Raw genomic sequence first — 24,428 nt, 5'->3', positions numbered from 1 at the left:
AGTAAAAACAACTGTTAGAAGAAACAGAGTACAAGGGCTGTAATTCTGTGGTTCCTAGAAACAGCATCTGTGCTTTTTTCTTTGCCTCTGTTTTTAGTACCTTCTTTAGAAAGCTTATTAAGATGTCTTCATGCAAACAGGCTAGCTTGTTAAATTCAAAACAGATTGCTGCAATATGCAGAACTACAAAGCAGCTATGTGTGCATGGATTAGTATGAAACATCTGCAAATATTGACATCTCCAGTTAAGTAAGTCATAATGATTATTTATATAACGTTTATGGACAAATCAAAGACACAACAAAAAGACAAAATTATAGCAGGAAAAGTCTAATTAATTACTAGTATTTACAGCCAATATGAGTAAGAGTTGGCTGTAACACCATCTCTCTCTGTTTCAGCGCATTGCGGGGGCAGAAACTACCTGGAAAAGAAGTGCTGGTAACAAACTGTTTATAACTCCAGCGAACATGGAAAGAAAATTACAGTTTCAGAAAATATATCTTTAACAAAACTTTTGCATTCCCAAAGAAAGGAAAAAACACACACATTAAAAAACTTCATCCAAAACAACAAAACCAATACAACAAAAAAAAGTAGTCTGGAGTTGGTTGGTTTGTCTGGTTTGTGTTTTGGGAGTTTTTTATTGGTTTGGGTTTTTTTACAGAGTTTAGACATTACTGTTCCTAGCCTGTCTATCCTGCCTTTCCTGTGTCCTGTGTTCAGGTGTTTGCTAACCCAGTCCTAATTTTCAGGAAGGACGACCCTGGAAACTACAGGTCTCTTAGACTAATTTCATTGACTGGTAAAATTATGCGGATTTTTCTGGGAATTATTGAAAAACAACTTCAAGACAGAGCAATCCTTGGTCACAATCAGTAATGGGTTCATAAGGGGACACTCTTGCCTGCCAAATGTGATTTCCTTTTATTACAAGGTTACCCACTGAGATGAGCAAGGGAAGCCACTGGTTGTAACCTTTTTAGATTTCACTAAAGCCTTTGATACTGTCTCTCACAGGACCTTCCTGGACAAAATAATCAGCACACAGCTGGATAAACACATCATGCAGTGCATGAGCAATTGGCTCATGGGTTGGGCTTAAAGCTTTAGAGTGAATGGGGTGACATCAGACTGGTGAGATGTCACTAGTGGGGTTCCACAGGGCTCCATCCTCAGCTCTGTGCTCTTCAACATCTTCATAAATTACTTCAATGCGGGACTTGAAGGTACACTAAGTTTGACAATGATATTAAATTGGAAGGAGCTGTTGACTGCCTTGAAGGCACAGAGGCCCTGGAAGAGGGGGCCTCAGCAAATTAGAGGGCTCAGTAATCAGCAACCATATGAAGTTCAATGAAGACAAATGCCAAATTCTGCACCTGGGATGGGACAACCTTGGATGTATGGACAGACTGGGGAAAACAAGACACTGGAGAGCAGCACCACGGAAAGGGACCTGAGGGTCCTGGTCAATGGAAAATTGGATATGAGCCAGCAGTGCCCTAGCAGCCAGGAGAGCCAAGCGTGTCCTGGGTACATCAGGCACTGCATTACCAGCTGGGCAAGGGAGGGGATTGTCCCACTCTGCTCTGCACTGTGCACAGTTTTGGGTGCCACAACATAAGAAAGATACAAAGCTATTAGAGAGTATCCAAAGATGGGCTACAAAGATGATGAAGGGCCTTGAGGGAAAGCCATACAAGGAGCAGCTGAGGTCACTTGGCTTGCTCATCATGGAGGAGACTTCAAACCAGTTTACAATTTCTTCATGAGGGGATGTGGAGGGGCAGGAGCTGTGGTGACCAGCAACAGGACTCGAGGGAATGGCATGAAGCTCTGTCAGGGAGGATTATGTTGGATATTAGAATAAGGTTCTTTACCCAGAGGGTGGTTGGGCCCTGGAAGGGGGTCCCCAGGTAAGTGGTCATACCACCAAGCCTGTCTGAGTTCAAGAAGTTATTGGACAACACTCTTAGGAACATGGTGTGATTCTTCAGGCTGTACTGTGCAGGGACAGGAGTAGGACTTGGGTCAATCTTGTGGCTCCCTTGCAACTCAGGATATTCTATGTTTCTAACTTACACACATCCAGACAGTTTTTTGCTGTATAAATCCAGTCCAACTGAATTAGCAGAATATGCTAGAAACCATCTTGGACAAGGATTTTTTCAACAGAAGTGAAACACTGAGGCATATCAAACAAAATATGGGTAAATTCACCTAAGAGCAGTGTAACTCTTAACTTTTAACCAAGCTATACCCTGACAGTTACATGCAAGCTGCAAAAATGTAAGGTGTATGTAGAACTGAAATCTCAATCACAATCACCCTTGTACATATATCTCCTACATGATCACACTCACAGCTTCTACTCTGGATATGCCAATAAGCACACCTAAACATTTATGTGGCAGAGGAATGATAAAAGAGCTTTAAAAAGGTCTGACATGGAGCAGATTTGAGGTAGTACAGAAATAACACAGAACAAAGAGAAATCCAGATAGTTAAGGAAACCAGAGAACTGAGCAGTTACCCATATGTAGACAAAATAAAACAAGTCATACAAGAAGACTGGATTTGGAAACTGTGCTTCACCTAGCTTGAACAAAATCTGCATTGTGCTTCAGAACATTGTCCTGTGGCGGTGGATTTTTCTTAGTGGATTAACAGTTTTCATAGGTTTTAAACTGAAGCACTTCCACACTGTGTTCTTGGCTCCACTACCTGTTCTTGTTTTTTCTCCTAACAACAAGAGTTAATAATAAGATAATTCAAATAAAAAAATTATCCTCTGCTTCATAATTTACAAAGCATCTGCTATGCTACTATAAGACTGACAACAGAGAAAGACAAACACTTTACCAAGACATCACAAAAAGAGTGATTGGGCATTGGAATGAGCTGCTCAGGGAGGTGGTGGTGTTACCATCTCTGAGATAGTTAAGAAAAGATTGGATGTGGCACTTAGTGGCATGTCTAGCTGGCAAGGTGGTGTTAGGTCATAGGTTGGACGCAATGATCTCAGAGGTCTTTTCCAACCTACTTAATTCTGTGATTCTGTGACTTACCAACTAAATACACTTCTTTCAAAAATCAGGTATTCTGATACATATGAAGAAGAGTTAAAGGAAAGTCTGGAGGGTTTGTGCATGTAATTTGTAAGTACAATTTAATATTTAACATCTATTTTAAAACACAAGATTAAGTAGATTTATTAAATTTAATAAGATTTTTATGAATATAAAACCCATGGATGCTGCTTCTTTCTGTGAAGATACTTTAAAAAGCTACCATTTAAGGACCTGTAAAGATCCTTAACAATGTAATTTCAAAGCTAAACTAGTGCTGACACTTTTAAAACTTTCCTACTCACTATGCAGGCATCTTTTATACAATCTGTGGGAACAAAAGATTTGGGGTTAAACTTTCTATTGGCATAAACAATAAAAGGGATACACTAGTAATCTTTCATATAAAAAAATGGACCACCATAGGTATCTGACTGCTGAAAGTCTCTATCACTGTGCTCTAGGGCAAAGGATTGTATTTGGGTATGTGCATACTGAATGGTAAGCACGAATGGAAGTTGCTATATATAAATATAGATCCAAGAGGCTTTGCAAAGCTTAAAAGCCCGAGCCTTTCATAAGCCTGAAGAGAGCTTTCAGCATAATTACACTCGCAGAGCACAAGCAGCCATTTTGAAAGTCTTAAAACCAGCAGTTACATCAGAGTTTCTGGAGACCAGTGGAAGTTTTTCCTCCACAAACTCATAGAACATAACATCCATATCTCTATCCCAAGACAGCTATACTTGCAATATCTAACAAAACCATTGTTTTTCATTATGAAGATGTATAAATCAGAACTCAGTTTCAACTGGAGCGCATTAGGGTGTTCCACTAACGTTTTTCATCACCTTACTTCCCTATTTCTGCAATGCAAAATGATATTTTTTTCTCAAAGGCATAAATAGATTACCAAGCCTCAGAAGTGAAAGCTTAAATGTTTTTATTTAGAAACATTTTAACATTTTACTGCCCTTAATAGTAATACTTTCTCAAGTATTCAAAAACTGAGTAATTATGAAGGGAGAAAGAAAGGAGAGCTTAATGCTTTCTTCCCTCATTTTCCTTTTATTTTTCCTTTAAAAAACCCACTGTGTCCAAGAATATTTTTAACTATTTCTTCATGCACAAAACCTTTGTAGCTTAGCTAGTAAAGAGTTGATATTAACTTCATCTATGCCAAAAAAATCCACAGTTACAGTCACTTCTTTATGCTGTTCACTCTCAGATCACATATACAACTAAAATACTGTTTTGTTTTAGCAGAATGAATATGCATTTGTGTGTGTCGGTGAAACTTTCCTCTCCTGTATTTTTACCGTACCTAGTTTTTGTAAACATATGTAATGTGGGTGTTTCTTTAATATATTTTTTAATCAGTCATCATATTCTCTTTATATTTTCCCATCATTTTCCCCCTCTCCCAGATCTTACTGTGAGTACTGCCCTAGAATTTTCAAGAAGTTCAGAGAACAAAATGAGTTTTACAGGTAACATGTTAGTACACATTGGTAACACATTAACAATAACTGTTTCATTACTGCAGTCTTGCCTATAAATATGTGAGCCACTAAATATGCCACTAAAGTACATACCAAAAGGTCATATAAAGACAACATTGGAGCACTCAAACAAACAGTTATGTGAAATTAATTTTTTTGCAATAATTCTGTTGTATAGTGAAAACTAACAAAGCTTACTTAAATTTGCAGTGAATCCTTAAGGAACGACTGCTGGACCTGGAATATGGCCAGAATACACTTTCCTAGGATCACCATTTTAATCACTGTTTCTGTCCAATCTTGTTTAGCTTGAGAGAGAGACAAGTCCAACAAGTGTGTTGTGCTATGTCCTGGTTATTAAATTTTGATCCTGTTACAGCTTTCAGTGACTGAAACCATGAGCAGGAAAAGAGTACTTACAAAGTAATCATGAAGTATAACGATGAGCTGGGATGCTAAAAATTAGTGTGCTTTAAATCACTTATGGACTTGGGAATGCCATGCCTCTAGAGCATGTGAAAAATGCCATTCCTGTCCTGTGCCAATAAGAATACAGCTTCTATGTGCCTATTTCAGAAAGCAGAAGTCTGACTTCCTCCCCATGCCTGCTTCCTTTTCTTCGCTGCTTGCCACCTCTCATTGAGCTTCTCTACTTATATATACTGAAGACAACATTTCCAGGCAAAGAAACATATATTTAAAGTAAAATCTAACTATTAAAAAAAAGACTATTCATCCTTACAATAATAACTGTCAGGTTATCAACTAGATGTAGATTAATTTATGTGCCTATGTGAAATAATTATTTCCTGCTACCATTAGAAGCAAATGACATGCTGTATTTCACCGCAAGCAGCAAATATTACACATAACCAATCCCAATGTTAATTCTATCCATTTATCTTGAAATATATACAGACATACATAAATATGAAGAGGAAATTTCTATGCAACACACATACAAACTTGTGCAACAGTTATTTAAATTTGCATATTGTTGCCTGTATAAGAAAAAATATGTTAATTTTTTAATGTTACAATAAATTCATATCATACCAGCATACCAGCCAGGAGCTATCACCTACTACCTGTGTGAAATTTAGTGCAGGGTTAGCAACAAGATAGTTAAGACAGAGGTGTTTGTGAGAACAAGCCATAAGCAAGTAAGTTTGCCTTCTAGTACATTACTCTCCTCCACCTGCTAAAGGCATCACTAACAGGGGTGGGGAGGACTCACCACACCATCACTCTCTGGCTTAGGTTGTTTGGTGGGATCCAAAGCAAAGATAGTATACTCAGAGAGAAAAGCAGGTTCTGCTATCATCCCGGCTAACAGCTGTTATTCAATGCAAAAAGGAGGAAAATGAAAATAAATCAAGCAATAAAGAACATCGCAAAATTTTACTCCATTTTTCCATGCTATTAAATACATAACAAAACAATACAGCAGTTTATGAGACAACAGATATCAATAAAGGGAGGATGTAACTAGAAAATATGCACTAGATCATTTCAGAACAGCCAAAACACAATTTTGATCAAAACTTCTTCAGAACAAAAGAAGCACACTATTTAAAAGATCCTAGTTTAGTCCAAGATAAAAAACTATGTTTCAGGTGTTGCTATTGTAATTTTTTTTAACTTCTGTGGATGAGTTGTGTTCATATATCACTGAGCCCTATTTGCTCTCAGTTATTCATTCATTAACAACTCACTATTCTAAAAATTCTATCAGTATTTCAGTTATATATAATCTAAAATGCTTGCTTTTGACTGTTTATCATCTGATGCTTTTATACACTAGAATGCTGTTTATATTTTTAAAAATTCCTTACAATGTTTTTAAACTACTAGCAGACTATTTCATAAAAATACCATAAGTTGAATATAACCATTTTATCAAGTCAGTATCTAAGAAGAGATATAAATTCCTAGAGGTGAAAACACGAAGCCAAGAGACTGGAATTTGAATTCAAATTGGATATATACATTTAATGTAATGTAATGCATTTAGGATGCTGTAACTGAGAGACAAAAATATTCCTCTTATGATTATACTCACATACCTAGGTTCAAGGTTCAATTTTCTTACAGCTTGAGATTTCAGAATTGTACTGATTGCTGACTAAACCAAACTAAATAAAACAAAAATGTTCTGAAATAATGAGACAAACTCCTTTATCAAGTTACCAAACAGTACTTTTAGGAATCAAATACTAATATAAGTTAGGAGTTTAAATTACTTTGTTTTGGTGACAATTACATTTATTCCAGTGCTGTAGCAGATTAATTACATAAATTCAAATTGAGAGAGAGAAATATTTTCACAGGTAAGATCTGAAAGGCTACATGACTTTGAATTTGCGTTCGCCAAACCCTTCATGACTTTGAATTTATGTTCACAAAACGTAAGAAATGGTAAATATTCTGTGAGAGCCATATACAATAAATAGCCTCAGATTTGCCATTAACTATTTGCCAACAAAGCTGGAGTTTCTCACTTTTAAGTTACTGCAAAGATGAACTGCTAATAAAAAAATGGTCACATTCCTCAGGCTCTCAATCTTCATTCCCCCGGAGCCTCAACACACTTGCCCTATGCATTCACCATGGTAGCAACAACACACTGAGTTAGCTGTCCTCCTCTCTCAGCCTGTCAGAAGTATAATTCTTAAGAGCAAGCTGTGCAAAAGCTCCTCATGCATTCATTTATATATATAAATGTGTGTGTGTATGTATATATATTTGTATATGTGTATGTATGTATATAGGTATGTATATATATATATATGTATACAGGTGTGTAAAACCCACCTACATTTTTTTCCTCCTCTGAGCTTTCAGACAAGAGAAAAATAAGGAAATTGACAAAATTGACAAGTGATAATGATTCCAGAAAATCTTCATCAACTGTTGATGGCTGCATAGATTCTTGCTCCTCTTGAAAGGGCATATGCCAATAAAAGAAAAGGCACACACTGTGTATACAAAAGTGCACACACATACAGCAGCAATACTACAAGCAAGCCTGATGGCCTCATGAATTAGAAGCATGCAAATTCACAAATAAAATTATCGAATTTTTAAATATAGAAATTACTTTGCATGTTTGGAGAGGACCAGTTAAGAAAATGAAAGACAGTTTGCAAAGCACTGATAAATGGATTAGGCAAATATTATTAACCAAAAGATTATTAACATTATTAACATGTAACATATATTATCTTCAGCTTAATTAAATCACTTTTAACAACATGACCATCAAGAACTTCAGGAACCACGGATAATTTAAATTATCTCTTCACAATAATAGCCTGCTAGTGCTCAAAATATTAAGTTGCAACATTTCACCATAGCATTATTTTGCTTAATCCTAATTGCATTATTTAGTACACCAAAGTTTGCATTAAAAAGGATTCCTATTTGATCTCTAACAAGTTCATCCCCTCCAAAAAAGATGGTCTGTCAGCTTGTTCAGAATCTATGAATTGTTAGATTTTTAGTAATCCCTGGAAGTCGATGACCATGTTAGTGTAGCCAGGTTCAGAAGGCTCAGACATAAATTCATAAATTCACAAATTTACAAATTCATTCTTTCAAAAAAAAAAAATTATAAAACTCTTTACTTTTAAGATAAAGATCTTTACTGATGATCTGGATGAATGGATCGAGTCTACCATTAGCAGATCTGCAGATGACACCAAGTTGGGTGCGAATCTCAATCTGCTGGAGGATAGGAGAGCTCTGCAGAGCAACCTGGACAGGCTGGATTGATGGGACAAATCCAACGATATGAGGTTTAACAAGATAAGTGTCAGGTCCTGCACTTTGGCCACAACAACCCCCTGCAGCACTACAGGCTGAGGACAGAGAGACTGGACAGTGCCCAGGCAGAAAGGGAGCTGGAGTACTGACTGATGGCAGACTGAACGCGATCCAGCGGTGTGCCCACATGGCCAAGAAGGCCAATGGCATCCTGCCCTGTACCACTAACAGGGTGGCCAGCAGGACCAGGGAAGTAATTCTTCCCCTGGATTCAGCACTGGTGAGGCCACACCGAGTACTGTGATCAGGTCTGGGCCCCTCAATTTAGGAAGGATGTTGAGATGCTGGAGCATGTTCAGAGAAGGGCAACAAGGCTGGTGAAGGGTCTGGAACACAGGTCCCATGAGGAATAGCTGAGGAGTTGTTTAGCCTGGAGAAAAGGAGTGTCAGGAGAGATCTTTTCAGTCTCTACAACTGCCTCAAAGGAAGTTGTAGCCAAGTGGGGGTCGGTCTCTTCTCCCAGGAAACAACTGAGAGTCTTAAGCTGCATCAGAGAATGTTTAGGTTTCGGACGTTTAGGAGGATATTAAGAAGAAGTTCTTCACAGAAAGAGTGACTGGGCATTGAAATCGGCTACCCAAGGAGGTGGTGAAGTCACTATCCCTGGAGGTGCTTAAGAAAAGACTGGATGGGGCACTTAGAGCCATGTCTAGTTGATAAGGCGATGCTGATGTTAGGTCATAGGTTGGACTTGATCTCAAAGGTCCTTTCTAACCTTAATTCTGTGATTCTGTGAGCCCAGCTTACATGTAAAGACGGCACAACAATAGTGAGGCAGAACAGTGAGCCCTCTATCAAGATGAAATTTCAAAATATTTCCTCTTCAGTAGCCAAGACAAGTGTTTCACACTTCAAATTGCTACTGAAGAGAGAATATACAATTATGGTCCAAAAGTGGTATTTCTTTAATACATATGGATCTGGCTGCATTTGCCCATTAGCAAGTTCATCCTCCACTCTCCAATGTCAGGTGACCAACAACAAAAATATTTAAGGACTTGCTTGCAGTATTTTTGTTACTCTGTGTGTTGATTTGGCATTGTCAGGACCCAGGACATCTCTCTGGCTGTCCTGAGCGGCCAAGACCCCTGCCAGGGGTCTCAGAGACCTTGGCACAGAGCCCAAAATGCCTGTGGTTTTGATTATGACCTGTGGAGCAAGTTACCGACCTTACATGAAGATCTGCAAGCCACGACAAATTAAGTAGAATGATAGTGAATTTATCACAAGGTGAAAAAGCAGATTTTGGAGTTTTTAGAATGGGATTCAGGGGGGAAAGATGGAGGGATCTGGGAGTGTCCTGCCTTTCTCCTTCTTCTTCTTGGCCTCCATCTTCTGCTGTGATGTTTGCACTTTTAGATTGGTTTAGAGTAGAAGCTCACTGTCTAACATAGGTGATAGGTACTGGAAAGTAAATGTAAACATTGTATACATAGTTTTTAGTATAAAGACATAACACCGCCCTGGGGGCAGGGAGAATGCCTCTGACTGTCTTGCTGAGCTGACCTCGGCAGGACAGGAGAAAGAATTTTATAGATAAGATACAATAAACAACATTGAGACTGAGAAATGAAGAGCTCTGACTCCTTTAAGCACGGGGCTGGGAAAAGAGACTTTCTAACATTTCTCGGGGTCACTCTGACAAGCTAGAGGCCCTGACATGGCATGGCCTGGTTTTCTGGTAGTGAGGGAGGGCCACAGAAACAGCTTCTGTGAGAAATGGTTACAAGCTTCCACCATGTGGAACTTCCAAACTAGAACAGCCTATCCTCAAAGGACTGCACCCTGCAGATGAGCGACCCACACCACAGCAATTTCAGAAAGATTTTGCCCATGGGAGGGACTCCTGTTGCAGCAGTTTTGTCAGGACTGTTGCTTGTAAGATTGGAGCCAGGCTGGAGGAGTTCATGGAGAGCCATCTCCCATGGGAGGGACCCCATGGCATAGCACAGAAAAGACTTCCCTCTCTGAGCAAATAGGAAAAGATCTTGGGTGATGAACTAACCAAAATCCCTTCTCCCGATCTCCCTACACTGTCAGGGGGAAAAAGGGAGGGGCTGGGGTGGGAAGAAAGATATTTAGAAGGCTTATTTTAGTTCTCGTTATCCTTCTCTGACTCTGTTAATAACAAATTTACCTTACATCTTTAGATTTGAACCTATTTTGCCCTTTGAGTGTTTTCCCCCAATTCTTATCTCAACTCATGAACCCTCCATTAATTTCCTTTCCCTCTCCTCTGCCCAACTGTAACAAGAGTGAGTGAGTGAATGGCTTTTCTAAGTGCCTGGTGTCTGGCCAATGTCACACCACAATGCTCTGACAGCTCATAACCTGGTACATATTTAGTTAAATTATGGGCAGAACCCTCTAGTGAGTCCTGTAATTGCACTACTTAATGCTTTCCAATATATGCATGTGTTTTTATCTGCAGTTTTCTTTTTTTTCAACCAACTATTCAGTACAACTTTAAGAACTAACTGTCTAGTTAACTCTGGGGTGGGGATGTCAGGGAAAGGGTTATTAAAAGTCACAAAAAAATTATTCACCCCTGCCTGCAAACAGGCAAGAAGCAACCTGCTAGTCAGCCAATATTAAATAGTATTACCACACAGGATCCTTGTGCTTCAGGACTTGTCCTAAAACCCACTCTGAATTATCTTACTAGCTTCAGAAACATTAAATACATTTGGTGCTATATAGTCTAATGTATCACTAGCAGCATATCATCAGTAGGCTGGTAGAGCAATCAATAAAACTAGATAAGCTAGAATCAACTGAGATGAAGCATACCATAAACAGAAAATGCAAAGGTGTAGATCATTCTTTAGCCTTTTCTAATGCTAAGAATACCATCATATCACACTTGAAGCTTGCTACAGGAATCCTACTAAGATCTTCCAACACTTTCTTTCAAATATACTCTGGGGGGAGGAGAGGACCTTGGAGTCTTGGAGCAGCTGCAAGTTTACCATGAGTCAGCAGTGCCCTTGCAGCTAGGAGAGCCCGTGGTACCCTGGGGTACATCAGGAAGACTGTGCCCAGCAGGTTGAGGGAGGTGATTCTCCCCTCTACTCAGCTCTAATGAGACAACATCTGGAGTGCTGTGTGGAGCTCTGGACTCCTCAGTACAAGAAAGATAAGGAGCTACTGGAGAGGTTCCAGCAGAGGGCCACAAAGATAATTAGGAGTCTGGAACATCTTTCACACATGGAAAGACTGCAAGAGCTGGGCCTGTTTAGTCTAACAAGAGAAGACAGAGAAGAGATCTAATCAATACATACAGATATCTCAAAGAAGGTTGTCAAGAGGATGGTGACAGACTCTTTTCAGTGGTCCCCAGCAACAGGACAAGGAGTAATGGCCACAAACTAAACAACAGAAAGTTCCACTTCAACATGAAGAAGAACTTTTTTATACTTAGGGAAGCAGAACACCAAACAGGCTTCCCAGGGAGGTCATAGAATGTCTTCAGAGGCCCCTCTCTGAAGACATTCAAAACCTACCTGGATACATTCATTTCCTGTGTAACCTGCTCTAGGTGACCCTGCCTTGGAACAGGGTTTGACAATTTGATCTCCTGTAATGTTGGGAGGTGGGGGGGAAGAGTGGGTCAGAGACAGGGACGACACACACAGAAAACTTCTTGTGATGAACAGCCTTGAGTTAATTCCCACAGCTCCTTTTATAGGTGCTCCAGTTACACATGTGATTTGTTGAGGTCTTAGCCCCATCCAGCTCTCTGGCCAATGATACATATGCATTTAGAGCTGAACGACATTGGCTGAGGGTCCCCGTGTAGACTGCATCCAACCCATCCTTGCCCACCCAGAGAGTCCAATGCTACCATCTCCACAGGTTCCTTCCAATCCTACCAGTTCTGTGATACTTCAGGGTAAATAATCTCCCTACCTTAATCTCAGGCACCAAATTTATAAACTGAAGTCTGTTGAGGACTACAAATCGTACAGTTAGCTCAGTATGCAATGGCACTGCAAACTACAGATTGTGCCCAGGGTGGGGAGAAATGGCTGAAACCCCCAGTGATGAGCCCTCTGCCCAACAAAAAGGCACAGCCTTGCCATGCCAGCTAGACTGTGTCCAGCTACCCAGTGACTCTGTGGAACCCAAAGAACAGTGAGAAGACCCCAGATCAAATATCACCATTAAAACAGGCACACAGAATGAAAGCCAGGCATTCCTTTGTTCAGGGTCCCTGAAGGAGACACCCAACTCCATCTGCCATTATATTGCTGCACCAGTATAAAAATTCTTAAAGGAAGCAGAGTCTAGAACTCTGCTATGGGAAACCCTGGATCAAGGCAGTGAGGGAAACTTGTCTGACATGTGAGCGTCATGAAGCTTGTCTCAGTATGAATGTGTGGGAGTCAGGTGGGGCACCCATCAGCTCATTGGAGCTGTTTGTGGTGAAGGGGCTTCAGTCCCAGTAGCAAAAGCCTAAGGTGGTGCGAGTGTGATTGCAAGAGTGGCTCATGGGCAGCCAAAGAGGAATGCTTCCTTAGCAAACTGTGACACTACTGATCTCCTGTCACAATATTTAAGGCTTATTCTGTTTTTCTGCAAGTAAAATCCTGTTGAGTAACAAATGTTTCTATCTTGCATAGAAAGCTGCAATGAGGTAAAATGGTTGATGAAGCCAAACGCCAGATGACGTTACCTTCAGTATCCTATCAAAGGACACATACAGCTATTGTTTAAATAACCTTTGAATTTTCAACATTCTGAACAGTTTTTGTAGCCCTCAAGTTTGGCCTAAATGAAGCAGCCTTACTTGATCTTCAAGGACTTCCTGAACTCTAGAAATGACTGTGTTCTTCTTAGTATTATTATCCTCTGAAGAATTACCATGCTCAAATCTTCTTTCACAAGGATTCTGGTGAGTGGGGTGCAAAGACCAAAGAACATGCAATTCCTAGATCAAACAGCTTCTTTAATATGCTGTGAAAGAAACCCCAAAATTCAACAGGGATCAGAGTTTGGCCCAAGTCTCATTGCTGTGGAGATGGCAGTAGGTGAATATTATACATGTTACATGCATGCAGTATATTTGATTGCCAAAGGTAATGATTATTCCCTTTCAGAAAAAGAAGAGAATCAGTAGTTCTAAATTTTGTATTAGCCTGTTATGAAGCAAATTTTGTTAGCAAAGTTAGCATCACAGCATATGGGTATTTATAGTATGTTAATACTTAAAAGCTTCTATTAACTGTACATGAGCAGTTTTGTTATGTTATATACCAGCACAGCAAGACAGAAGAAATAGGATGAGACTACAAAACTAGTCTAAGTGAAAAGCCACCATTTCCTCATCTACTTCAAGAAGCTAGAAGATGTCAACTATCAGCTAAAGGTTTGCTTTCAACTCTTACTTAAAAAACTTATTCCCCAGAGTAAAATATATAAATAAATTTGGTTATTTGTCCTAAGGGAATAGGAAAAACTGAGGAGCTAAAATTTCAAGAGTTTCTCTCTGCAATAAAGTCCCAGGATCTAGGAGAGCTGAACTGCACTTTCAGAAAGCTGTAGTACAGAAATCAAATAGGTCTTTTCTGGTTTGCTTTTCATTTTGATGAGCCACCTAAGCATCCTGTATGTATCCGGAGTTGTAAAATACAAGTAGTTTAGATTCAAACTAGCTTATGCAGCCTCCAAAAATTAGTCCTAAATATCAGAAAGGAAAAAAAATACAGATATATCTGAACCACTAGCATCTTTGCATGGCAACACCTATTTAGAAGTACTTCAAATAAAGTATATGAATACAGAAAAGACACAGGAATAACAAAGGTACTGAAGGTATATTATTTCAGCTTTACTTGTCATGCTTTATTAATAGCCAATGTTAAAGAAGCATTTCAACTAATTTAATAAAACAGCCATTATATACCTTTAAAGTGAGACCAAAAAGTACCTGGGCTAAGTATCTTTAGGTCTAAGTGCTCCATATATTGTGCTCTGCTGTCACTTCCATAACACTCATTAGGATATCAGTGACATTTGGATGCATGACTGGTAGGTCACCCAGAGCAATCCATCAGCTGCTTGCTCTCAGCTGACAGGAAACTAGCACTAGCTTTGTTATCTTCTGCAGTTGGGCCTTGTATACTTGTAAACAAGTATAATGTTGTATAATAAAAAGAACATTTTTAACTTACAGGAGCTGAAATGAATACAATTTATGTATTTCACCTCAAACTCTGTTCAAAAGTCAATGTGGTAACAGTTTGAAAACTGAATGCTATTTTTCCATAGAAAAGAAGGAACTCACTAAATAAGCATATTTTAATAGTCCAGGGCTGTTTCAAACAGCAGCATATCAAATCAAAAAGCACTGGGTATGCAAAATGTAAATGAAGTTCTGTAGAAGTAGTTTTACCTCACAATGTGATCATGTTTTACAAGCTACTCAGACCTCTGCCTTTTCCTATACATTAAAAATTTTGAAGTTTTCCGTAACACGGCTACTGAAGATTCATAAATCAAATAAAATACAAGCTGAAGAGGAAAGCTGGCATGAAAAAGAAACTTACCTGGTATTACATAAATGGAGCATACAAGTTGTAGGTTTATTTTAAACTGATAACATCTTGGAATCTTGAAATATTAAAGTATTTTTAAAATCTTCTCATTGTACAGTATAAAGCAAAAATGTTGGCACGTACATTTTATTATAATTATTTGATCAGACTAATGATGTCATTTACAACTGTAACTAATTCTGAAATTACTTTTATTATAAAAATATTCTGAGAATAAACCAAAGATTTCATGTGTGATACCTGCAATTTTAATACCATGGAAGTAAAAATACAAAATCCTACTTAAAGACATACTAAAATCTATTTAAAGACATACTAAAACATAGCTCACAGAGGACACAAAACATACAAAAAAATTATGAAACACTAATTTTGCTTAGCTTTCAGTAGTAAAAGGGACAGTAATTATTCATGTACTGCAAAAACGTTTTAGCATACAATACTCCTCAACCAAATATTTTCAGTGTATTAAATGTAGCCCAAGAGCTCACTGTAATGCCATTGACACCTGCACACAAAAAACAACTGCCTGCTCAAATGAGAACACCACAAAATAGTACCCTCCAAAAGACTTAATGCGTTCATCTAATCAGGGCATGTATTTTCAGTGACAATATGCAATATCTGCATCTTATTTACGCATCGTATACTGCTGCTGAGCTGAATTTTATGAAAATTTAATCCAACAGATTTCAAAGATTATTTACTTTTAATCATACTGCCAACATTTATGAGAAATTTTTGGAGAAATTAGGTTTCTTGTTTTAATCATTTAAACTTAATTTTTGTAAAATATTCTGCTTGATGTAAAACCAACAAAAAAAAAAAAAGAGGTTTTCATCCCCCTAGGACTTCACTACTTCTTGAATTTCCAATTAAAGGATGTGTTTCACAAGTAAAACTGTTACGGCAGCACCCCTAAGACCAAGGATAACTGCAAATCTGAAGGTACTTTAGTACTTCTACTCTTCGTTTTTCTACTCTTAATCTTATTTATTCTTCTGGCTCTCTGGTCATTCCAGTCTAACCACTCTATTTAGAGATCAATGTTCTTCCAATGTAACTTGGCTTGTGCTATGGAGAATCCTTTGCTTCTCTTGTTTCTCCGGAACAGCACTCTGAAAATGGAGTTTGCTGGGGCCAACACTTATGTAATGAAGTAAGTGTAGTTCTCAATAGAAATCATGAAGAAAACCTTGGCCAAATCAGTTCTTTTGCAGGTTATACAATTAAAAAGAACAAAACAAAAAACAAACAGGGGAATCAACTCTCAGTACCAACTCACTCCTTCTAGGCCACAGTGGTAGTTCTCATGTGGCAATATGCTACTTCTATACCCTGTATTAAGAACAGAAAACTCTCCTCACTGAAAAACTTAGCAATTTATCCTGGGTGATGCTGCTTGCTAACATTCTGGAGCACCAATTAACAGAAAATCGTTTTCCAAGGAGAGAGGGAATTCATTACAGATGCATATACATGCATACACACACACACACATATATACATATTACAGTAGAAAAAAAAAGCATTTATCAGAAAATACCAAAATACAACACAAAATCATGAAGTACTTTCTCTTCAATTTCTACTATTGCAGGAAGCAAACTGCCAAGCTGGAATCACTGATAGCATTCATAATGAAATCAATTGCAAATTTCAGGTATAGCTGATTATCTCCTAAAGAAAAAATGGTGTTAAAAATTAAAGTGGATTGTTCCACTGCAATAAAATGCGTCATTTTTTGTGGCAAAACAAAGCAACTGAATTCTCTGACAAGGACAAAATATTTCCTCTGAAAAAGTTCACAGAATCACAGAAGCATCCTGCTTTATGCAACCAGACTATGTCCATGCTCACTAAGTCAGGGAAATGTTTTGTTTATTTGTATTGTTGCCTTTTTTTTAATATCAAGTTGCTTCAAAAGAGCCACAGTACTTAATATGAAACAAGGTAAGTGCAGATTATCTTCTTTGTTTGCTTTATTATGCAAGTCAAGGTTACCCATCATCCTGATAATGATTTTAATGATATTTTATGACTCATAATTTAGACTCAGTTTAGTTTGTTGTTCAGTTTTTTGGGGGGGCGGGGGGAGTGGGAGGAAGGTGAGGGAGGCTGGGTTGGTTTTAAGTTTGAGGGAGGGGAGAAAGGAAGTGGGGTGGGGGAAATAACTTTGAGTTTGATACTTATTACTGGCATGGTTAGAAACAATCACAAATGGATCATCCACCTCAAATTACCTGGATTCACCTAGCTTTTCAACCAAAAGTGGGACAAAATGAAGTGATTCTCTCTGAATCTATCCTCTGTCCCACTACCTCACTGAGTTCAGTTCAGGAGTAAGATTTTTAAGACCTGAAGACTTAAAGCGTTTCCTAATCTGGGGGTTAATCACTACAGCTTAAAGATCTGTTTTATTACTATTAAACACTTCAGTATTTAACCTAAAAAACAGACTATTCATAGCTATAAATACACAGAAAATAGTGAGATTGGGAAATAAAAAAAAAAAAAAAAGTAATGAAGGACAAAGTTAGGTTTTTCAAGGTGAAAAGCAGAGAAAAACAGTTCTCAACTGACCTCTTTGTCTGGTGTTAAAGTGCCTTCATGATTCTGATCTGTAAATGAAGATGTCCTGATTCTGTTGCCAGTTGATGGAGGGGATCTGGAAGGGACCTATAGAGAGATCATGTATACAACAAGTAATACTATTAACTCCAGAACTAATTTTTCTGTATCATAATTTACTTCAAGAATTACTAACTATATCATCCCAGTGAAACCTAGTCTAGATCTTTTTAAAGAAAACAACTGTCTGTGACAAGTTCTACCTTCTGTAGAGGAAAATGTGTCCTGAATCAGCCACAAGAACAAACAACAAAATGGCTTATTTTCATTATTTCTGACTATGGTCCTATTAGACCATATTTGAAAAACAAGCCTTCGAATATTTTAGGAATATATTACAGCTGCTTGAGGTTTAAAAGTTTAGTGATTTGATAGGGATTCAAGTATTTAGAAGTGAACAGAATCTGATCAAGAACTTTGAAAATTAACAACAAAAAATGACACTAAGAAAATTTATGAACTTTAAATTTGTGGTATTTATAACACTGAATCTAAACAATGAAAAAGGGGCAAGAAATTGCTATATATTTTGTTGTCTATATGTACTTGTTGTTCCTATCAAAATTAAACATCTATTCACAGGAATTTTACAACTTCATTCAAACTGAGATTCTAAAAACTCACACCAGCTCAAAGAAACTACCTTGCCAGCCTCATCATTCAAACTTCAAATATAAAATTTCAGTATAAATGTAATGAGAAGTAAAGTATCAACAAGCAGATCTATACTAAAGAGGGCATTTAGCAAAATTTCTCATGGGGTATTGTGAAATGCTGGAAGGAAATATTTCAGGCATGTGGCAGGAGGAAGAGGAAGGTCAGGGCTTGCTTTTGATGAGGCTGGCCTTCCCGCACAGACCCCATCCCTCTGGACCTGTATCCCAGTCCTGCAGTGGCTGCCAACACCTGGCACACCTGAGGAAATGTGCCATACTCTGCCCCTGGAGCCCAAATCCAGGCCCAGAGTGGTCCGATGACCACAAGTTCCACCTGCAGGAAGGGCCCAGGGGTACTTTACCCAGAATATAAGGCAAGCACATGCATGTTTTGACCCTACCTCTTCTTGAAATTGCTCTCAGCTGAACAGGTCTGGAACCAGGAGTGGTAGCTGCATTTGTACTTTTTTATATCAAAACTATTCTAAAATCAGTCATAGCTACAGGTCTGAAGAGGTAGGCCAATGTCTCAACTTGAAAATACTATTCAAAAGTCAAACAGCTTACCTAGTACCAAATAGCTATTCATCACAAAAGCTTTATGTTCTGCTGAAAACAATCATACCAAAGTATTCATAGGATTCATACAAAACCTAACCTACTAATGCTGACAGCCTACTCTTCTTTTATTCCTACCCTCAATCTAATGCCAGGGTTTTAAAGATTATTTGATAATCAATTTCCTTCTGTTTGGTGAGGGCCAGAAACATTCAAGGACACTCTGTCACTGTTTAGAAGCAGTATGAACACATCTCTATGGTTCTACAGTTCCCACTGCTGCATTCAGACTTCCTGTCAATTTACAGTCATTTCAGTAGCACTAAGGTTTGCAGCACAAATATTCATTGATCTTAGGCAAAACCAAAAAGAGCTGAAACAGGATAGTACAGGTAAATTGGAAGGGTTCAACTTCCTGACCAGCTCAGGGTTGACTAAAAGTTAAAGCAGGGCTTTAAGGGCACTGTCCATGCCCCTCCAGCACTAACAGGCAGGGGTGAGGAAGGCACCAATCACGTCTCCAGGAAGCCTATTCCATGTTTTGGCCACCCTCTGGTAAAAAGTGTTTCCTTATGTAAGTCCAAATCTGCCATGATAGACACAGTTTGAGTTATTCCTGCATGTTCTGGCACTGTGTACCAGGGAAAAGATCTCAGTTCCTCCCTCTCTACTTCTCCTCCTCAGGAAGCTGTAGGGAGCAGTGAGGTCACCCCTCAGCCTCCTCCTCCTCTCCAAACCAGACAAGCCCAGTGCCCTCAGTGCTCCCCAGAGCACATTCCTGCCAGCCCCTTCCCCTGCTTTGGTGCCCTTCTCAGGGCATGCTCAAGGACCTTCACATCCTTTTCAAACAGTGGGGCCCAGCACTGCACCCAGTGCTCGAGGTGAGGCTGCACCAGCGCTGAATTCAGTGGGATAATCACCTCTCTTGGCTGGCTGCTGATGCTGTGTTTGATGCACCCCAGGATGAGGTTTGCTCCCTTGGCTGCCAGGGCACACACACTGCTGATCCCATTGATCTTCCAGCCAGCCAGCACCCCCAAACCCCCTTCTGCAGGGCTGCTCTCCAGCTATTCCTCTCCCACTTCAGACTTGTGTCTGGAATTATTCCATCCAGGTGCAGGATCCAGCATTTGGTTGGTCTTGCTCAGCTTCATGTCACTGGTGACTGCTCACTATTCCAATCAATCCAGATTGGATTGCCTCTGCAAGGCAAAGCCTCTTATCCCATGGGAGAGTCAGCAGCACTTCCCAGTTTGGTATCATCACCTAACTGTCTGCACATTCACTGCAGCCTCCAGATCACTGATGAGGAGCCTGAACAGAGCTGCCTCTAGACCTGAGCTCTGAGGAACACCACAGGTAACTGGTCACCAGCCACATGTCCTGTTTGCTGCCATAATTTGAGCCCTGCTCTTCAACCAGTTCTTCACCCAGTGCACTGCATACCTGCTCATCCCACTGTTGGAAAACTTGCCTGGAAGAAACAGTGGGAAGGACAGTACCAAAACCCTTTATAGAACTCATAAAAACTACATCCACCACCTTCCCTTTGTCTACCAGGCAGGTGAACTTGCTGCAGAAGGTTTTTTAAACAGAATTCTCCCTTTGTGAACCCACACTGACTGTCTGATAATTGCACTGTTCTTTACATGTCTTTCAACAGCATACAGTATGATTTTCTAAATAATTTTTCCCGGTTCTGAGGTTAACTCTGTAGTTTCCTATATATTCCCTCAAGCCCTTCCAGTAACCTGGAATAACACTGGCTAGCTCAGTCAGCAGGGACCTCCCCAGATTGCCAGGACGGCTGAGAGGGGTCCTACCCATAACATCTCCTAGCTCCTTCAGTATCCTGGGTTGAATCCCACGGGCCCCATGAACTTATAAACATTCATTCAACTGACACAACTCGTCTGTTAAAATTTCCGTGTTCACAAATGAAAAATTAATGCTCCTGCAGTCATGGTCCTCTGACTCAGGAGCAGGCAGACCAAGGTCTATCAGTACCATTAAAAACTGAGGCAAAGAAAGTAGCACCTGTCTCCATTTTTTCTTCATCCCTATTTGTCAGGCGACAATCTTGGACAAGTAGCAGTTTAAGACATTGGTAATTGCAACAGCGCTTTTTTCCACCCTGTCAGCCATCAGAAAGAGATGTGTTCCCCAGACTGTGAGGGACAGCTATGCTCAATTTGACAGATGACATCAGTTAGTAACCATTCATATGAAAGAGGAAGGCCTACAAACACCTCCTCAGAAAAGGTTATATTTCTCAAGTTATACTTGAGAAATTTTACCTCCAGTTTTACACTAGTCTTAAATTAGTAAATTTAGTCTCGGACACTACAAACCAAAGTACAAATGTGAAGTTCTAGGTCTCAAAGTAAGGGATATAAGTAGAGCATAAAGGGTATAGAACATAGTGAGTGAAGCCTCTCTACAACAGGGTGTAGGGAAAAAAAAGAGCAAAAAATAATGCAAATATGAGTTTCATAAACTAAGAAATTGTAAGAGTTAGGAAAATTTGGTCTGAAAATATTTTGCCAGGAAGGAATGCATTTTGACAACTGGAATTACTGATCTGAATAAAAGCAAATGAAAAAAGCATATCCCACACTTTTTGCAAGACTACAGTATATTTTATAAGCCTCAAAACCTCACTTCTTCCTTCAGACTCTGTTTTCAAATGAGATACAAGTGAGAAGAAAAACTTAGTTTACTCCTAAGATAAAATTTAACTATTTCCCCCTAGTGTTACTTGACAGCAACTGAGAAGTAAGAAACATTGCAAGACAACTATTTCACATGAAATAAAAGTGTTTTAATGTCTTGTTGTAATTTCTTGCTTTTGCCTTTCCATTTATGTCAACCCTTGAGTTACATAATCTGCTCTGTCCACAGTACAGCAGACTAGGTCTATAGACTAGGTATAATTTGCTATAAACGCTCATATCAGGTTTCAGAGTATTTGTCAAAACTAATTTTTCAAGAGCCAGATAAAGACTAAAGTATATTATGCTGTTGGGTGCATATATGCATGTAAGCCCATATTTATTCAGTAGAATGATTTTCAGAGAGTATCAACTCTTGAACACAAGCATGGAGCATCCCGAACAAAGCAGATTACAATATCCTGACCTAAGTGGATTACAATGCTGTGTAAAAGGTATCATAATTTAGCTGCTGCACACTGAAAACAGTAAACTCTGCAGATCAATCTCCCTTACACTGCACTGAAAGCTCACCACACATGGCAATTAAGACAGCACTCTAAACTTAACTAACACAATCATACTTCACGAACTAGAGAAGGCACAGAATGAATACTATGGAAGGCCTTAAAGTAGGACTCAACAAGCTACACAAAACTTCACAAGAGATCCATTTCTAAAAATCTTCCCTCTATTTCACAAATGAGTGATTCAAATAATAGAACATAACTGTCAGCAGTTTTGAAACCATGGTCTAATACTGGGACTATGCAGTGCCAAATCTCCCAGTGGTTCAAATTACATGCAGATCAAGCCCAAGCAACTAATCATCTACTTGTCAAATTAATTAAATTACCTGTCTCTAGCTTAACATTCACAGGATTCAGAGTTTATATTAGCTTTTATACTTTTAGATTCCAAGATACACGGATACTTAACCTAGAATGAGACACAGGCAGCCATTATCAGCAGACTTTACCAATAGGATGTTAACTTGCTGAAGTCTTTCTACCCAAAATTATTCTGCTTTGACACATGCATTAAATCATCACAACTTTTTTGGCCACTTTCTCTTACATACTCTGGACATATGTGGTATCTGGTGAGTATTATTATCACTTAAAAACAGCCTTTACTAGAATACATTTAAAATAACTTAGTGAAAGAAAGTACACACAAGAGGAAAATGGCCAATGAAATTATTACTAGAACAAATAAATAAGTGTCTTGTTCTCAGATTTATACTATATTTTTAATTAATCTACAGTTTAAAAAATGCAAAAAATGCAAGAATAAGGTCGAGGTAAGCAAACCAGCCCTCTACAAGATGTTAACAGAAGGGCCATACAGAACTGAAAGAACAAGTATTAAGAGGAGAGAAAAGGACCACTAGGGAACTCAATGCTGGATTCAATACACGTAAAAGTATCATTACTTTAAATGCTAAGGAAGAAACCCATTTCTGCTTCGTTCTGTTGTACGTTCAGGCAAGAGATGGTTTTTACATTCTCCCACAGGACAGCTATAGTAGAGCGGACAAAACGAAGCAGAGTTTCTAGCAGGAAGAGGATGGGTAAGCACTTAGATGACGAAGTTCTAGCGAAGCCGCCCGGCGCTGACAGCGATTCCCGCCAGCCGGCCGAGTCCGGAGCCCTGGGTCGGACCGGCCCCGCCGCAGCCGCAGCCGCGGGAGGGTCGCGCCGCGCAGGCCTGGCCGGCCGACCCGCAGGACACCAAGCCCGGCCGGGCGAAGGGCGGCCCTGCCCCGACAGGTGAAAGGCCGTCACCGGCGCCCACAACAGACACGTCTCCCAGCGGCCCCTCCTCGCCGTACCTGCGGTGGGAGGGAGCTCGCACGTCCACCCGCTCCGCGCGGCTGCATCTGCTCCTCGCCAATCTTCTGCTTCAGTTTCTTGAACATGGTGGCGGGAGGGAGAAGGGGATGAGGGCACGGCTCCCGGGCCGGCTGGTCAGGCGGCAAGGGGCGCCCAGGGGGCGGCGGAACAGATCTCCCCCCGCCCCGGCCCGCGGAGCCGCCGCCGCTCCGCCCTCGGACCCCCTCCGCGGGGCACGGGCAGCCGTGACCACTGCGCCTGCGTAGCCAACGTGGAGCCCAGCGCGTCGGCTGGCACGGTGTGCGGCGAGGCACAAACTTCCAAACGCAACGCGCGGCGCTATCCTCCCACAGCCCGGGCGGACGTGCAGCCTGGGCGCCCCGCCTGCGACTGGGCAAAGCGGCATTGCCTGGCCTCACTTGCTCCATCTCTCCCGGAGGGCGAGGGAGGCGATGCCGTCCCGGGAATGTATAGGCGGAGGAGTGATTACTTCTGTCAGGAAGGACGAAAAACAGAGCAGTAAAAGCTGCCGCCTCGCTGCGCCTTTCTGCCGCCGTAGCCGTTTGATTCCGTACCTTCAACCGCGCCACGGAGATGCCTGACTTGCCAGAATGCTGACTCTGAGGGGCTGTGTGCCCTCGCGTAAGGGTCCTCCTGAGTCGGTCAGCGACAGTGTCGAGGACAAGCTTTCACAAGCCGAAGAACCGGACAGCAAGGTAACAAAAAGGTGCTCGGTTCTAAGACTTGTGAAAGCTTCTGACTAAAAAATGCCCAACAGTTGCTTTTTGAAGCTGCCCGGAAACCTATCTGCTAATAAGAAAGTCGCGACGTTTTCCTTTTGAGTAGCCTTCTGTTCGCAAACCTGAGATACACTGTTACAACTAAAGTACCATTGAAGGTGGAAAGACGATGTTTGCTGCTACCGCTACTATTTGCTACTACACGAAACTGTGGCAGCAATGTTCTTGGAGGCTCAAGGTTAAAACCTCTGGCTTTAGATCCCTTGTTGGATGACGTTTGTGCGTGTGTTCAGGGTTGCGAATGAAGACTTTCGTTCGCAGAGGGCTGTGAGCAGTAGCCAG

At 40.2% G+C, this 24,428-nt stretch overlaps 1 protein-coding gene across 3 annotated transcripts in view; it reads right to left on the bottom strand.

Annotated features, from left to right (window-relative positions):
* The window catches only part of GOLGA4 (golgin A4), a 71,952-nt gene extending 48,368 nt beyond the window's left edge, over positions 1-23,584 (bottom strand). For 2 of the 3 annotated variants that reach the window (XM_064705063.1, XM_064705064.1), the window contains exons 1-3: positions 23,346-23,584; positions 17,539-17,634; positions 5,811-5,909 (exon numbers count right to left, since the gene is read on the bottom strand). In XM_064705063.1, the coding sequence (XP_064561133.1) occupies positions 5,811-5,909; positions 17,539-17,634; positions 23,346-23,432 (282 nt within the window). In that variant the 5' untranslated portion in view covers positions 23,433-23,584. The remainder of the gene's footprint in view (positions 1-5,810; positions 5,910-17,538; positions 17,635-23,345) is intronic. The other variant, XM_064705065.1, reaches the window with a different exon arrangement.
* Positions 23,585-24,428: the final 844 nt, after the last annotated feature.

Source organism: Zonotrichia leucophrys, chromosome 2 (genome assembly GCF_028769735.1).
Source record: "Zonotrichia leucophrys gambelii isolate GWCS_2022_RI chromosome 2, RI_Zleu_2.0, whole genome shotgun sequence".
NCBI lineage: Eukaryota > Metazoa > Chordata > Aves > Passeriformes > Passerellidae > Zonotrichia > Zonotrichia leucophrys.
Note: the sequence above shows the minus strand (reverse complement) of the source record. Positions and strands in the feature narration are given on the sequence as shown.